The 17,600-nt window shown below is 51.1% G+C and overlaps 2 protein-coding genes across 3 annotated transcripts in view; one reads left to right on the forward strand and one right to left on the reverse strand.

Moving 5' to 3' along the window:
• Nucleotides 1-1,226: 1,226 nt before the first annotated feature.
• C9H22orf31 (chromosome 9 C22orf31 homolog) lies at nt 1,227-15,627 on the reverse strand. The gene is made up of 5 exons (XM_055147116.1): nt 15,621-15,627; nt 15,263-15,479; nt 14,285-14,360; nt 3,261-3,713; nt 1,227-1,670 (listed from the first exon to the last, which is right to left on the reverse strand). Exons 1-5 carry the CDS (start codon nt 15,625-15,627, stop codon nt 1,227-1,229), a joined length of 1,197 nt encoding a protein of 398 aa, XP_055003091.1.
• Nucleotides 15,453-17,600, forward strand: part of KREMEN1 (kringle containing transmembrane protein 1) — an 81,996-nt gene continuing 79,848 nt past the window's right edge. The window contains exon 1 of one of the 2 annotated variants that reach the window (XM_055146845.1): nt 15,453-15,722. In XM_055146845.1, coding sequence (XP_055002820.1) covers nt 15,626-15,722 — 97 coding nt within the window. In that variant the 5' untranslated portion in view covers nt 15,453-15,625. The remainder of the gene's footprint in view (nt 15,723-17,600) is intronic. The other variant, XM_055146846.1, reaches the window with a different exon arrangement.

Raw genomic sequence — 17,600 nt, forward strand, 5'->3', positions numbered from 1 at the left:
TCTTCTATGGTTTTTGTAACAAATTGTACAAATGACTGTAAAAAAAAATACAATTTTATCAAGTATGTGTTACATGTTGTCATTGCTCCATGGGGTAAAGATCCATAGACCCCCTCAAAGAAGTTGGCATGAGCGCGGTGCCCTTCACTCCAACTTCTGGAAACATCCGTCATTTCCTCCTCCTCACATAGTTCAGCGCCATGGAGGACATTCCACAGAGCGTGGGGATTATGTCCTATTATGTCCTTGGCGGGGGGGAGGGTAGTTTTTCTGCACAGCCTGGCGATGAGGGAGTCGGGGAAGAGCTAATTCATGAGAGCCGCGCAGTTCACGCCAGAAACTGGGCCAGGTCAGAACGATAGTTCAGGTAAAGAGCCTTGGACATGGGCAGCCTGGGTTTGATCCCTGCACCATACATGTTCCCTAAGCACTGCTAGGGTGGCCAAAAACTTTTGAAAAGAGGTGCTAGAAAGATAGTATTGTGGGCTTGCCTTGCATACGGCCGACCCAGGTTCAATCCCTGGATCCCTGAGCACCACTAGGTGTGCCTCCCCCCCAAAAAAAAAAAAAAGAGAGAGAGACTGAGAACATGGGGTTGAATTTTTTTTTTTTTTTTTTTTTTTTTTTTTTGCTTTTTGGGTCACACCCAGTGATGCTCAGGGTTTACTCCTGGTTATGCACTCAGGAATTACTCCTGGCGGTGCTCAGGGGACCCTATGCAATGCTGGGAATCAAACCCGGGTCGGTCACGTGCAAGGCAAACACCCTACCCGCTGTGCTATCGCTCCAGCCCCACATTGGGTTGAATCTAAGTCTTCGGCTTCATCTGCCAGACCTTTTTCTGCCTGGAAGACTCTAGCCCCTGTAAGGAAAGGGAGCATGTAGGGAAGGTTCCCTATTTGGGGGCCAGGGAGATGGCTTCACGGGCTGAGTTGGTACTTTGCTCTGGGAAGGCCAAGGTTCAGTCTGCATCTTCAGTTGGCCCCTCCCCAGCACTGTCCACAGTGGCCCCCAGAATAATCCCCAACAGCCCCGTTCACTATCTAACCCGGCCGGTGGAGGGAAGTCTCCATCTGAAGGAATGGAGCCCACTGGCCGTGTTGCCCGAGGGAAGAGTCCTTCCTTTGCCAAGCACTCCGACATGACAGGGAAGGTGCAAAACGGTGTTTATTTTTCAGATGTCTAGCAGAGAATATGCTAACCCCCTTGAGCCCCTGTTTCATTTCTCACTCTTTAATTTGGGCCACTTGCTGGGCCCTGCCTGGGTCCTCGTGGACTTCCAGCAGCTTCACGTCCCGCAGGAAGTGTCCCTGGTCACTCTCAGGGGTAGCTGCCTGACTGCGCAGCGCCTCCCAGAGCTTTTGTTTAATGGTCTTGCCCAGCTCCAGGCTGTATCTCTTGAGGCTCCCCGAAGGATTCCGTAGCATAGGTTCGACCACGGTGTGGTAGAGAGCCCGGTACCCCTCTGTGGGCAGGCCGTGGATGGTGAGCACGTCCTCCGGCGCCGGCAGCTGCTGTCTCTCCCTGCCTGGCCCAAGCAACACGCCGCCCTTCCCGGCTGCGGTCCCAGTGTCCCAGGGTAGCGATTGGGTGGCGGCCACATGTTCAGCATATCTGTTCTCAAGATCTTGGCGGCCTGTGACTTTTTTCTCCTTTGAACTTTCTTTACTCTAAGCCAGGAAGAAAGCAGAGAAGTCAAAGCTAAGACTTGAGATGGGAGCCCGGGATGATTATCTGGGATTTGTGTTCCAGCGCTTTGGTTACAGCAAACAACCAGCATTTGTCTAACGGGTTCTCGTTCCCTGCATTCCTTCCTGTGGACCGCTGCCTGCACAGCCCCTGACCCCATAAGGTCAGCAAGAGAGGGCTCCGAGGGCAAGAACAGGGGCCGAAGCCATAGGACAGCGGGGACGGTGTTTGCCTTCCATGCAGCCAACTTGGGTTTGATCCCTGGCGTCCCGTGTGGTCCCCCAGCACCACCCAGAGCAATTCCTGAGTGTAGAGCCAGGAGTAACCCCTGAGCATTGCCAGGTGTGACCCAAAAGCAAAGAGAAAAAAGAAAAGAAAAGAAAAGAAAAAGGCAAAACAGTAGCTGCATGTCTCAATATTCACAGAGGTGAATATTCATGGAGGGATTGTACAGCCAGTAGGGCACTTGCCTTACATGCGCTTGTGCTGGGTTTTGGTCCCTAGCACCCCAAATGGTCCCCCAAGCCCCATCAGAAGTGACCCTTGAGTTCAGAGCCATAACTAAGTTCTGAGTACTGCTGGGTATGGTGCCTAAATCAATAATATAGTAGAGATAAACCCTTAAAGGGATTCTAAGCATTTTCTCTGTGCCCAGCTCTGCTCAAGTGCCTTTTGCATGCACTACCTCTTTTAAGCCCTTTTAAGGCTGCTAGTCTCCATTTTAGGGAAGACAAAACCCAAGGTACAAACACAAAGTACAGTGGTACTCAGTTACAGTCCAAGTTTGAACCCTCACTGTCTGTTCCAGGGCACTTTCATAACTGTGCTGGCCACCAAAGTGGGGGTATGACACTTAGATCAGTCCTCTGCTTGCCAGGTTCCCCAAGTGGAAGTTGAGAGCCACATCTATGAGTCATCTCTTGGGTGCCAGTCGTTTGTACCTGCACTTCTCACCCAGACTCTGGGCCCTGCCTACCTTTATTTTCCCTTAAGGTCAAGTTCCTTTTGTCTGAGTTTATGGAAAAAAAAAAAAACTGCTTCAACCTCCCAAAGTACTAGGTCACTGTCAGTGTCATCCTGTAATTTCTGAGCGCAGAGCCAGGAGTAACACCTGAGCATACCCAAGTGTGACCCAAAAAGCCAAACCAAAAGCAAAAAAATTAAAATAATGTAAAACATATATAAAGGTTTAATCACTGTATCACTCTCATCCCATTGCTCATTGATTTGCTCATCGATTTGCTCGAGCAGGCACCAGTAACATCTCCATTGTGAGACTTGTTACTATTTTTGGCATATCGAATACGACACGGGTAGCTTGTCAGGCTCTGCTGTGTGAGCAAACTACGACACGGTAGCTTGCTGGGCTCTCTGAGAGGGGTGGAGGAATCAAACCCAGGTCGGCCGCGTGCAAGGCAATTGCCTTACCCGCTGTGCTATCGCTCCAGTCCTAGTAAGTAGAGGATGAATAACCCAAGAACTGCACACAATCTTTCTGATATCAAGTCACCATCCTCCTGCCATCCCCCACAACTATGTCCCGCTTCCCGCTCCCTACCCCCATCATATACCTCAATGATGCTACCTCCTGCCAGCCTCTGGCGCCTCAGGAGTCCCAGCCGCTGCCCTCCTGGCTGCTTGCTCTGGAAACGGCTGGAGGTTCTGGTCCTGTTCTGGAGGCTGGGCTTCATGCTTGGATTGTCCTGAGAGTTGAATCTCTTCGAGGCCTTGGCTTTTCCAAATGCATGTGGTACCCGGCAGCATTTATCCTTCAGCTGTCGCCTGAGCACCAGCTTAACCAGGGAGAATGAGCTGGCAATCAACGGGTTACTGACAACTTCCCAAGAAGAGCTGATACCTGGTGCGGGGCCATTGCCATTCCAGTTTGCGCATGCTCTGGCGGTCCAGATGTTGGTGAGAACCGCCGTGTCCACACAGCAGTCCTGAAGTCTGGTGTTGAGTAAGATAGACTGCCGGAGTGCATAGGTGGGGATGCTGGGGTGGCGTCTGGCATAGACTGGATACTAGAATTAGAAGGGGTGGGAGAAACAAAATTCCAAACAATTCCCGAGCAAAGACTTGAAGATCTACTTTGGAGGCTAAGGATTAATATCTTGTGACAGATCATTCCTTCCTTCTAGGCCTCAGAAATACCCTTTTTGTTTGGTTTTGGGGTCACACCCAGCAAGGCTCAGGGGTTACTCCTGGCTCTGCATTCAGGAATTACTCCTGGTGGTGCTTGAGAAACTATATGGGATGCCAGGGATCGAATCGAGGTTGACCATGTGCAAGGCAAGTGTCCTACTTGCCATACTTGCCTCAAAGGTACAAAAAGACATTGGTGAGAGGTAAGAATAGTTGTAAGACCCCCCACCTTAGAATACCTTTGGTGTCAAAGTGATAGTATGGTAGGTAGGGCATTCACCTTACACACGGCCAACCTGGGTTCAATTCTCAGCATCCCATTTGGTACCCCAAGCAATGCCAGGAGTAATCTCTAAGTGCAGAACCAGGAATAAGTCCTAAGCACCACAAGATGTAGGCAAAAGGCAAAAACAAAAAGTCTTTGTATCTTGGTTCTCAAGGCCATGGTAATATTCGAGTTCTTAAACAACTTGCTTGGATTGAAAGCTGGGAGTTGGGAAAATTTCTAAGGAACCAAAGACGATTCCTGTCTTCTGGAAAGTTAAGGGCACCGTTGGCAGGCAAGAATAGAAGACAGGATCACTCAAGAGTCCTGTACCAGCTGTAGTCACTTCTCAACCAGGCCGTACCACAGAAATGACAGCAGGGGAAACTCCTGCCAAACTCTAAACCCTTTCTGACTGAATTTCTATGAATCAAGTTAAGCTGCTAAGCAAGCAACTCTACTCTGGGGTCCATAAAGGTATAAAATGACATAAAGGTAAAAATAATAAGGTAGAGGATGCTGGCCTTCATTTGCTAGGTCCAACCAAGAACAAGAGAACAATTCGAAGAGGTTAGAACCACATACTTAAAGACACCTGGCTTTCTACAAAATGGCATCTAGAAAAGAAAAATAAAATCACCTTACCATAATTCAGTTGTCTTAAATTTTATTTTTGCTAGCTTAGTAGGGGGAAGAAATAAGTACTTCTTTTCCCCTTTTTCTCATTTGTTGTTTTGCTTTGTTTAATTTTAATATTTCAAGTCCCTTGTCTTTTTCTGCCTCAGTCATGTATGGGCAAATTGCAGTTTGTTTAGTTTTTGGCTCCTGTAGACGCAGTTTTGAACCATTATCTGTAGTATTTGTGATGTCACTTTGGTTTGTGATGTGGGTGTGGGTGGATGTTACATCATCAGATTTTTATAGCCAAATTGTGAGGGAAGAAATTCTCATATGTGGTGTTTCCCCCCTCAAGAATTTCTGTAGGCCTGATTCCTTCCACCCCACCCCCACCCCAGCCTACCTCCAAATGACGTGGGTCTAATTTAAAGGCCCTCTGGCACCTAAGAAGCAGGCTTTGCCCGCAACAGAGTGAAGTATGCAAAACAGCTTTGTGGGTACAGGTAGTGGGATGCATCTTTCCACGTGCAAGTGCCCTTCTCCACGCACATAAAGGAGGTACTGTTCAATTCTCAGAATAGCTGCCAAGGTTAGGGACCTGCACTGAAAGAACACGTTCCTGCAGCCCTGGGCACCTCTCCCTGTGTGTCTCTCCCAGGAAGACAACATGGTTTCTGGAATGTATTTTTTTTTTTAAACATCCCATGGCAAATGCAATAATTAGAGCTGTTATTGGTATCAAGGGTTTGAACTGAAAACAAAGACGCCTCTTCCTGGGATCTCTTGGGCAACGCCTTGCTCCTTATCAGGTGCCTGTCCTGTTGGTGGTTTTGGTTTTTCATACACAAAATGCCAAAGGAGGCACCTTCCCAAGGGGGAGGAGAGCAAAAGGATGGAAAAACCGAGTCTGTGTCTGGCAGGAGCTCCTGGAATTACATGTGTTGCCTGGTTGATTTTTCAAGTGTTGTCCCTGGAGTGAATCAAAGTCTGCAGGCAAGGCCGCACCACAGGCCCTGGTGGAACCACCTCCAGGCTCTGGGCTGACAGATGCTCCTGCAGGACAATGGGGCCCATTCAGCCCTGAGTCCTGGCCTCATCTCCCGAGAGGTGGGTCAGGCCTCAAGCAGGGCGTTGGAAAGGGTTCGTCTCTGGGAAGGGTTTGCGAATGTCTGGAGCCGGGTTGGGCAGCATCCTTTCACAGCTGGTGCATCCTAGAGAGGGGACACGGGGGCTCTTGGACTATCTCCCGCCTTTCTTCTGCACAGCAGGGACTGGAGGGAAACTTACACCAAAAAAGATGTCGGGGCTGGAGCGATAGCACAGTGGGTAGGGCATTAGCCTTGCACGCGGCCAACCCGGCTTCGATTCCCAGCATCGAATATGGTCCCCTGAGCACTGCCAGGAGTTATTCCTAAATGCAGAGCCAGGAGTTAATCCCTGTGCATCACTGGGTGTGACCCAAAAAAAGCAAAAAAAAAAAAAAAGTAGGAGGACTTGAGCTCTTTTGTCTCCCTTTTCTCCTTCCCCATCTTTTTGTTGTTGTTCTGTCTTCGGGCATGCTCGGTGATGCTCAGGGCTTACTCCTGGCTCTGCACTCAGGAATCACTCCTGCTGATGCCAAAGGGGACCCTACGGGATGCCCGGGATCGACACGCACCTTACTCTTTGCACTATCTCGCCAGCCCCTCCCCCTCCCCAGCTTGCTTCACATTTCCCCTCTTGCTCTTTACAGATGCTCACCTGATGTATTTACTTTCCTCGTCCTTTACTCAGTGACTAAGCAACTCTGCTGGGGGCAGCTCACGGACCTCCTTTTAGCCCAGGGCTGTTCATGTGGACAGCGGGTCACTGTTCAAAGTGGATCCACTCTGCCTAGTGTGTTACTCACTTCAATTCACTGTGCCCTGGAAGTTTGAGTACATTAGAACATTTAGCCTATGTTACTTCTCCTACATGAAACAAAAAAAAAAATTAGTCATTTTTTAATGCTTAGTGTAGGCCAGGCACTGTTCTGGGCACTTCATACAATTGTTTCATGAAATACTATCAACAGTAGTGTGATTTTGTGGAATGTGGCTTACCCCATTTCACAGATAGAGAAACTGAGATACCGGTGCTTCTGTGCTCTCCTAGTGCCCCTGCACTGCTGAAGGTCTCCCTCCCAGATTTAAAATAATAATAATAATAATAATAAATCAAAGTGCAAATACTATTTGGTCCAGAGTTCTAAAGCTATGGCAAGCATTTGTTTGGGTTTTTTTTTTACTTTTTTTAAATTTTTAATTATTTTGGAGGGTCACGGCTCAAGAACCATGCCCCTAGTCCCAAAGATAGTAGCCAACAATGGCTAGCCTCAAACCTTGTTTTTCACTTGTAGCTAACACTTGTGATGCTATAAGACCTGCCATCAACTCGGCACAGTCACTTGTTACACCTGGGCTCAGTTCTAGTTCTGTCCTCATCATGAGACGGTCTCTGGACTCTGGAGTTCACTTGCCCTAATTATCCATGTCCCTCTCTCAATGGACAAGTCAATCTGCATCTTGAAACTTTACTTTCCTCATCTGCGAAATGGGAATAGTAATAGACCTTACCAGCTGTGAGGATGAAATGGAACAATGCTTGTGAAGCTCTTGGCACATAGAAAGCACTCCTAGGGGCCAGAGGGATAGTATAGTGTGTAGCGTGTTTGCCTTGTACGTGGCTGAGCTGGGCCCCATCCCTGGCATCCCATATAATTCCTGAATGCAGGGCCAGGAGTAAACCCCTGAGCATCGCCAGGTGTGACCACCCCCCCAAAAACAAAACAAAACAAAACAAAACAAAAAGTGCTCCATAAATAATGTTCTTATTAGAACATGTCTTCTTCAAGACCCTTTCCTTTTTTTTTTTCCTTTTTGGGTCACACCCGGCAATGCACAGGGGTTACTCCTGGTTCATGCACTCAGGAATTACTCCTGGTGGTGCTCAGGGGATCATATGGGATGCTGGGAATTGAACCCGGGTTGGCCAAATGCAAGGCAAACACACTACCCACTGTGCTATTGCTCCAGCCCCTCAAGACCCTTTCTTAAGACTGTTGCCCAGGACCTGAGTGACATTAACTCAACATTACATAACTACTTCATCTCACATCCTACTGATTCTGATTTGACCTGGGTGTGTGACTTTTCTTCTCCCATGATCCATCTTCACTGAATCGTATGTCAGATTCAGGGCTTACTTACAGGTGACACATTGTCTGCTGTGCTGTGCTGGGCTGGGCTGTGCTAGATTATTTTGTTAAGAGTATCCCATGCTCTCTTCCCTGAAAAAGATGTGAGTGTCCAAAGATGTGTAAAGACAAGTGGCTAGCCAGTTGAATGTTGTTTGGGAGATGGTTCATAATTCTATCTTATGAGGGACCAGGGAGATAATGCAAAGGGCTAGAGTGCATGCCTGGCACGACAGAGTCCTGGGTTCAAATCTCAGCTCTACATAACCTCCCTTCAACCAGCAGGTGTAGCCCTAGTGCACCTGCAGTGCTGGAGGTCTCCCGCCCAGATTTTTTTTTTTAATTTATTTTTATTTCATTATTATTTTTTTTTTGTTTTTTGGGTCACACCCGGCGTTGCACAGGGGTTACTCCTAGCTCATGCACTCAGGAATTACTTCTGGCGGTGCTTGGGGGACCATATGGGGTGCTGGGAATCGAAACTGAATTAGCCTCATGCAAGGCAAATACCCTACCCACTGTGCTATCGTTCCAGCCCCCAGTGCTCTGGTTTTTCTTGAGATCATATAAATCTTCCACCCAGATTAAAAAAAAAAAACTTGTATCACTTGTCATCCCATTGCTCATTGATTTGCTCGAATGGGCACCAGTATCGTCTCCATTCGTCCCTGTCACGTGCAAGTGTAGCCCAATGGCGTCTGCTTGCTCCAGAAACACGAAGAGCATCAAACCGTTCATTCAGGGTCTTGACAAATAAGTCCAACCATCTCGTAGGTGGGTGGCCAGGCATTCTTTTGACGTTCCATGGAATCATAATGAGTTTTTTAATAGGTTTTTTTTTGGGTTTTGTTTTTTTTGCTCGCTTGTCAGCACACAGAATAAAAAAACTATAAAAAAAAACCTTATTATGACATTCATAATAAGCAATAGAAAATAAATTATCTAGCATCTGCTTGTGGTAAGCAGGCTTGAATGATAGTGGGAAAATTTGAAATAATGGTGGTGGGTAAGGTGTAATGGTGGTGGGATTGGTGTTGAAATATTGAATGTAATCAATGTGAACAACCTTATGAAAATAAAATTGAAAAAAAACTATAAATCAGAATGCAAATACTACTTGGCCCAGAGTTCTAAAGCAATGGCAAGCATTTGTTTGTTTTTAACTTTTCTTCTTTTCTTTTCTTTATTTTTAATTATTTTTGGTGGGGTCACACCCAGCAATGCTCAGGACTTCCTTCTAGCTCTGCACGCAGGGATCCTTTGCGGTGGGGTTCAGAGGACCGTATGGGGTACCTGGGTTGGCTGTGCACGAGGCAAGCTCACCATACTATTGCCATGGCCCCTATTTTCTTTTTTCAAATTTTGGTCTCCGACCACACCTTGGTGGTGTGTGCAGGGCTTACTCCTGGCTCTGTGCTCAGGGGTCACTTCTGGCAGGGTTCAGATGACCGTATGCAGTGCCGGGGGTCAAACACAGGTGAGCAGTGAGCAATGAGTTACTATCTCTGTCATATTATCTCTCTAGCCCCCTCAGCAGCATTTTCATCCCTGATTTCATCACTTGATCCAGAGAACTTGGGTTGAGACAAAAGAGCTTCCATGTTACTATAAAGCCTGTTCCTCATTTTGATTATTCAATGAACCTTTTTTATTCAACTGAGCTCAGTCTAAATAGCCTTCATTTTCCATCCATCATTTGTTCATCATTTGGAACTGTGCTTCCTGACAGATCTAAACCACCCTTCTATTTGGAAACACGTCTGCCTTCCTTTGATGCTTAGCCAAACTCTCCTCACTGTATTTTTAGCTCCTTATAGTTGTTCTTTTTAATTTTTCTCCTCCTTTCTTTAAAACTACTTTCTTCTCTTTCACTTCTCCCATTCTCTTCCTGGAAGATCAGTTAACTAAAGAGTCCAACGGTGCCCCTTTATATTAATTTTCATTTTAGCCCCAAATGCAAATGAAATATATACTTGTTTTGAATTTCCTCAGATGTTTTTACTTTAACACCCAAGCAGAAAGCTTCCACACCCATATGGGAACATCTCTGAGGTTCATGATGGAGAAGATTTAGGGAAAAAGAGAAAAACTGGATGAGAGAATTTGAAAAAATTCCTGAGCCATGATGTAGACTCAGAGCACCAATGATTTAGACCACATGTACTGCATACCCACCTAGTACAGGCTCCAGAGAGGAAATAAGGGGGTCCAGGCTGCCGGCCACCCCTCTCACCTAACTCAGTTCTCAGATCTGGTTACCTGGATGTCTTATAGGCGCTTCTTGCCCATAATGTGCAAAACCAAATTCCTTCTCTCCCTCCACTACCATCAGAATAAACTACAGGTTCCCTTGAGTTTTCCATCACTGGTTGCCTGTCCCAGAAACCTGTGGAGAGGACCAGCAAAGATACATGCTAAGCCCAGTTTGAAGTTTAAGAGAAAAAACACCCACAGGAATATTGGTTCTGTTTTGGGGGGGGGTTCCCCCACACCCAGCCAGGAGTGATCCTGGAGCCCAGAGCCAGGAGTAAGCCCTGATCACCATTGAGTGTGGCCCCAAAACTTAAAATTAAAATTAAATATTACATGAGGGATATTATACATACAATATTATGCAAAAATTAAATTAAAATTAAATATTACATTAGGGATATTATACATACGATCCTAATATAATATTTTACACTAGGATGAGGCTCAAGTTGTAGCATGATGCCTTCTATGTATTAAGCCCAGGGTTCAATTGTGGGCAATGCAAGGTTCTGAGCACTGTGGGTATGACCCCAAAAATGCTAAAAAGAAAAGAAATAGGATAAGATATTGTCTTAAACAGTTTTTTAGGGGGCTGGAGTGATAGCACAGCGGGTAGGGCGTTTGCCTTGCACGCGGCCGACCCGGCATCCCATATGGTCCCCTGAGCACCGCCAGGGGTGATTCCTGAGTGCATGAGCCAGGAGTGACCCCTGTGCATCGCCAGGTGTGACCCAAAAAGCAAAAAAAAAAACAAAAAAAAACAGTTTTTTAAATAGGCTTAGTATATATTTTAGTGTATTAAGAAATATATTCCTATAATATACATGATATACACATATAATATATATTATCATCATCGCTGTCATCCCGTTGCTCATCAATTTGCTTGAGCGGGCACCAGTAACGTCTCCATTGTGAGACTTGTTACTGTTTTTGGCATATCGATTACGCCAAGGGTAGCTTGCCCGGCCCTGCCTTTCGGGTGGGACACTCTCGGTAGCTTGCCAGGCTCTCGGAGAGGGACGGAGGAATTGAACCAGGGTTGGCCGCATGCAAGGCAAATGCCCTACCCCCTGTGGTATCGTTCCTATTTTACACATAATATACATAATACATATAGTTATATCTATCTATCTATCTATCTATCTATCTATCTGGTTGGTTTTGGGACCATACCCAGCAGTGCTCAGGGATTACTCCTGGATCTATGCTTAGGAATCACTCCTGGCAAAGCTTATGGTACCATATGGGGTACCAGAGATCGAACCCAAGTTGACCGAGTTAAAGGTATGCACCTTACCTGTTGTACTACCTCTCTGGCCCCAGTAATACATTGTTATTTAATTTCTGGGTGTTTGGGGGTCCCTTACCCACTAGTATCTGAGTGAATGCCTTGCTTGCGTCACCAGAATCCTGGCCCCTGGTCACTTAGCAAACGTCCCAATTCTGTAAGGACAAGGACGCAGGTCACTAAGCCTGTGTGCAGTTCTGGGGTCGCAGTGCCTGGCTTCAAAGCCCAGCTTCCTTTCTGTGTGACCTTTGGGCAAACCATTCTGTCCTTTGATTTAGGGGGGTGGGAGAGAGCCTCCTTTTAGAGAGGACTGTGTGAAGAGCAGAGGCAAACACTGCACCCTGCCTGCAGTTCAGGAATGACCTTGGTCAATGTTTTTTCTGTGCTTGTTCTGATTCTCATCACTAGACTCCTAATCAAGTGCTCTCCCTGAGCAGAAATTATCCCAAACTAGAATTTCAAAAACTCACCAATCAGCTCATCTACCAGCTTTTTCTACTTATTGGCAAATCCGGCTGCCCTAGGAGGAACAGAAAGGCCAAACCACACACTGTAAGCAAGCAGATAGACAAACGGACACGGACCAGCATCTTCCTGGAGGCCCAGGAACTGCCAATGCCCTCACTCTTTCCATGAAATCAAGCTGCTAAATGACTGAGGCATGAGAAGCATTGAAATGGATATTTCAGGCTGCTCCTTGCCAGAGGCCAGAGAGACCACATCACTGAGCGAAAGACCTTGAGGCCCTAAGTGCCCTGACCTAGAGGAGCTCAACTCTATTTTTAGTCTCTGTACGCTCTTTCCATCACCTGTGCTGAGCTTTAAGCTGGAGAAAGGGGGGGGGATGGGGAAGGCAAACGGGGTATATCTCATAACATCAGTGGCGGCAGGGGGCACAGTCCCCGTTCCGTGTATTAGCCAGTGTCATAGGCAAAGGTGTGACACGTGAAACTAGACACGTCCCTGGGTTAGAAGATCCCCATGCTAGGTTTAATGCTTGGTTGTCTCCATCCTGAAGTTCTTCACAATTTTGAATCAAGTTTCCCACATTGCAACTTCTCAGCAGATCCTGCCAATTATGCTGCCAAGGAAGAGTATGCCTGGGTTGTGCACACCTTTAACAGAGCCAGTGAAGGGAGGGAGCTCCAGGCCCAGCCGGGGGCCCCTTCCTGCAGGGGGCCAGGAAAGACTAGGCCCTGGCTACTCTCAGGAAGCATGAACGCCCCGACCTAGCCAATGGGAGGCCTTGTTTTCACTTCAATTTAAACTTGGCCTGCCTTTTCCTATTTCTGCCTCTGATATCAGAATGGGTGAGATGAGAATGAATCTTAAAACCTGTGGAGAGATGTCTGGCTTCGCTACACTTTCCCCAGATCTCTATATAAGGAACTCCACATAGCATTCCTTTTTATTTTGTTTTTGCTTTTTGGGGGTCACACCCAGCGATGCACAGGGGTTACTCCTGGCTCTGCACTCAGGAATTACTCCTGGCAGTGCTCAGGGGATCATATGGGACACTGGGAATCAACCTGGGTTGGCTGCATGCAAGGCAAACACCCTACCCACTGTGCTATGGCTCCAGCCCCCATCCATGTATCATTCTTTTTTTTTTTTTTTTTTGCTTTTTGGGTCACACCCGGCGATGCACAGGGGTCACTCCTGGCTCATGCACTCAGGAATCACCCCTGGCGGTGCTCAGGGGACCATATGGGATGCTGGGATTCGAACCCGGGTCGGCTGTGTGCAAGGCAAATGCCCTACCTGCTGTGCTATGGCTCCAGCCCCCCATGTATCATTCTTTTGTCAACAAAACAACAGTTTCTTGAACTCTGGCATCCTTTTTGCACTCTGAAATCCACCCCTTTTTTTTCATATTAGTGAACTGACCTGTTCGTCTATTATTGTTAGAATGTAAATCCTGGGAGGAATGAGGCCACTTTGTCTGATGGCACTCTTGGCACCGGCTCCTTTCTCCCTAGTTCTTTCCTTCTCCTCCCTCCCTCCCTCTTCCCTCCTTTTCTTCCTTCCTCTTTTCCTCCCTCCCCTCCTGGCCCCGGCCTGGTGCCTTGCCTATTGTACTATCTCTCTCCCCTAAATACTTATTGGGGAGAGAGGAAGTTTCACCAGTGTTAGGTGCTTGCTTTGTGCCACCCCTTCCCTCCCCACACCTTTGCGCCCCTCACATCAACATCTTATTACAACCGCTCTGAAAGCGCTTTTGCGTTGAGGGTGCAAGTGAGTTTCCACGTGCTGCAAGAGAAAGAGGGGGAGGGGACCCAAAAAACGGTGAAGAAAGAAAACTGAGCAGGAGCGGGAGAATCCAGGTGGGATGCAGAGTGTGCTCAGGGACTGGGAGTGGCTGGGGGTGGGGGGCACGTGTGTGTGTGTGTGTGTGTGTGTGTGTGTGTGTGTGTGTGTGTGTGTGTAGGTGGAGGGAGGTTTCCCTGCTCCAATAAGGTGCCCAGAGGATTCCTGAAGTCGAGGATGACAACGTGAAAACAATCCCTGAACAAGATTCTTCATGCCGCCGCGCTCCATGGTGTGGGTGGAGAGGGACAGACCGAGAGGCCTCGTGGGAGGTAGCTGCACTTGGGGGCCCAGTCCCGGAGCAGCTGGGGTGGGGTGGGGGGGAGGCGTGTCTTGGGAGGGGGCGAGAGGGCGGATCCCGGCGTGGGGGGCGCGGGGCGCAGGGGCTGGTGCGCGGAAGGCGGGCCCCGAGCCCGCGGGTGCGGGAGCGCCCGGCCGGGGCGCGGCGAGTCGGCACGCGAGGGCAGACGTTCCCTCGACCGCGCCAGGCGCAGGCCCACACTTGCAGCCGCGGGACCCGGGACTTGAAAGCGCCGAACACGCCGCCCGGACCTGCCCCGCGGGGCGTCACCGCGGCGCTAGAGGCGGGAGCCCCGGGAGTGCGGGGGAGGAGGGACACCCCCGACGGCCCCGAGCTCGGCGCGGCCCGGGAAGACCTCGGCGGGGCGGGGAGGGTTAGCGAATCACGCACCTCGGAGGCCCCGCAGCCCCGTCGGTAGAGACGCACCCCGGGGCCTGAGCCACCGTACCGCGGGGAGGGCGCTCGCCTTTGAACCCGCGGCGGACCCGGATTCTTTCCCCGACATCCCACATGCACCGCCGGGAGTGATTCCTGAGCGCAGAGCCAGGGTTTGCCCTCCCCCAAAAAAACATTAAAAGATGCATCCTCACTCCATCGGCTTCAGGACTCCGGGCGCTTTGCCTAATTCCTTTTGTTGTTATTCCTTTTGTTAATCCCCTTTTGCACTCCGCAGGCTCTGAGGCGTCAACTTGTCCCGTTTCAGAACCTGGACGCCCCCTTTGTGGCAAGAATTGGGATGGTGAAAGGAACTCACCGTCTCTAAAGCCCCGTGCGCGTGGGCTGCCACGCGTGGCTCCGTGTACTACACCCCGTCGGGAGAGGCTGCTGCGTCGTCGCCCCCTTTAGCAGATTAAGCGATTGAAGAGTAGCTAGTTTTCCTTTAAACCTGCCCCGCCCGATATTTTCCAGTGTGCGAACGGGATGTGAGCTCGGTCAGATCGACTCCAGGATTATTATTACTATTTTTTTTATTGCCATTGCCTTGAATTCTAGTTGGAACTCAAGGAAAAACGGTTTGCAAACAATTGTTCTGGTTATTACCGCCGCATTCTGGTTGGCGTGTGGGTCACGACCCGACAGAGGGTGGAGCAGGGGTCACCCTGGGCGCCCGGCCGGCTCCAGCCAAGTCAAACGTCCGCCTGGGGACTCGGGGGCGGGGCCTAGGGCCCCGCCCCTCACCTGCTGGCCACGCCCCCTGAGTGCAGGCCGGCGCGCTTCCAGGGCGGGCCCAGGTGAGCAGCGCTGGGCGTGGCCTGGGCGTGAGTGGCAGGCGCGGCGGGCGGGGCGGGGCGCGCGCGCGTCGTCGCCCCGCCCCTGAGGCCTAGCGGCGGAGCCCCGGGTGGGCCGCGGGCGGGCGAGGCGGCGGCGGCGCTGAGGAGGGCGGGCCGCGGCGGCGCTGAGGAGGGCGGGCCGGGGCGGGGCGGCGGGCGGCCGGGGTGGGGCTACCCTCCAGCCCCGAGTCCCGCTCCCATGGCCGCCCCCGGCTCCCGGCGCTGCCCCCTCTCCCCCGGGCCGCGCCCCGGGGCCCCGCACTGACGGCCCATGGCGCCGCCCGCCGCCCGCCTCGCCCTGCTCTCCGCCGCGGCGCTCACGCTGGCGGCCCGGCCCGCGCCCGGCCTCGGCCTCGGCCCCGGACCCGGTGAGTGAGCGACCCCCGGCACCCGCCCGAGGGGCGACGCGGGCGGAGGCGCCCGCCGGGCTCCTTCACTCTCCAGCCCTGTCTGCCGCGACTCCTCCTCCGGGCCCCTCCGAGCCGCCCCCTGGCGCTGACTGCGCCCCCGTCGCCCTGCCCCGAGACCCTCGGCGCGGGCCCGCGGGCCGCGGGGGTCCCGGGTGCGAGAAGCCGAGCCGCCTCTCGGGGCTCGCGGCGACGCCCCCCGGGGCGGGGGCGCTTTCTGCCTCCTCAGCCTCCCCGGACCCCTGCGCCCGCCAGCCCCCTCCGCGACGCCGTCGGGAGCCCGGGGCTTGCCCGCGCCCCGCACGCCGCCCCGCACGCCGCCCCGCAGCCCGCGCCCGCCGCGCCCGCGGGGAACCGAGGTGACTCCCCGCCGCCGGGTCCCGGGACGACCCGCGCCGGCGGCGCGGCGGGGCGCGCGCGCCTTCCCCACCCCCGCACCACCCCCTCGCGCCTTTGAACTTCCTCCTGGCTCAGGTGCCGGCCCCGCGTGGCGAGAGGAGGAAAGGGAAAGGGGGCGGTGGGCCACCGTTCCGGAGTTTTGGGGGGCTTCTTCGGAAGGTGAAGCGCCGAGCTCCGTTTCCCCGGGAGCCCCCCCCCGCACCCCAATCCCGCTTCGAGCCGCCCTCCCCCGGCCAGGCCAGGTCCTCCCGAGGTGGGCACCCCGCGCTCCGCCCAGCACCAGCTTGGAAGCTGGGACTTTGGCTTCGCGGCCACACACACACACACACACAAACACACACACACACACACGCACACACACACTTTGGCTTCACACACACAATCACCCTGACTCTAAGTGTGCGCGCGCACACACACACACACACACACACTTTGGCTTCACACACACCCTGACTCGAAGCATACACAACACACACTTTGGCTTCACACACGCACAACGTGACTCGAAACACACACACACACACCCCTGCCGCACACCCTGACTCAAAACACACACACACACACACACACACACACACTCACACACTCACAGTCACACCCCACCCGCCCCCCCCTGCCTCGAAGCACAGACCTTTCCTAACTGAAGAGCAGGCAAAAAAGGGCGTTGTCTGGCCCAGTTGCATTTCTCTACAGGTTATCTGAGCATAAGTGAAAGACCATACAGGGCACTCACGGAGGAAAATCTGTATTTTTGCACATGAGATCCCCGTCACTGACGTTGTTGGAACGATGGGATTCTTGGAAGAATGCACCGAATTGTTTCCTTGACTTACATTCACGGAGTGGACCGGGACTTGCTTGTGGCTTAACTAGGCGGGGTGGGGCCTTGGCTTCAGTTTTCTGAGCCTCAGTTTCCCTCCTCTGTGAAGGAGGGGGTATGTTGACTCCCTCACCGGGTGTTGTGAAGATTAAATGACATGCTGCAGGTAACACACCCACACAGAGAAGGCAGTCAGTAAACCTATCTTAATGCTTTTTATAGTGCTTCCCAGTTCACCAAGTGCTAGACACCTCATTTGCCCTGGGAATGCTCTGAGCTTCCACCCTGATTAATCCCTATTAAAAGGCAATGTTTGGCTCTGGATCAGTAGACCAGGGGGCTCCATGTGCTACTGTAAACCTTAGGTTCCACAAGTGGTTTCTGAGTGATGGGAGGCCTTCTAGGGGCCTTCCAGTTTGATCCTTTTTACTATTGAGCAATGAAGGGAGAACTTTATGAGAGCCAAAATATGTCAACATAACTGTAACCTAGTAAGCCCTTAGCTCCTCTTGTGCCATCTGTGTGGTCAGGACTTAATGTCTGCTACAGCCAGAGGTAGGGGTGGAAATAAACCAGTGCCCCTTCTGAAAAGGGCAAAGAAATGGTTCTGAAAAGTGTGA

This window comes from Sorex araneus, chromosome 9 (genome assembly GCF_027595985.1).
Source record: "Sorex araneus isolate mSorAra2 chromosome 9, mSorAra2.pri, whole genome shotgun sequence".
Lineage (NCBI taxonomy): Eukaryota > Metazoa > Chordata > Mammalia > Eulipotyphla > Soricidae > Sorex > Sorex araneus.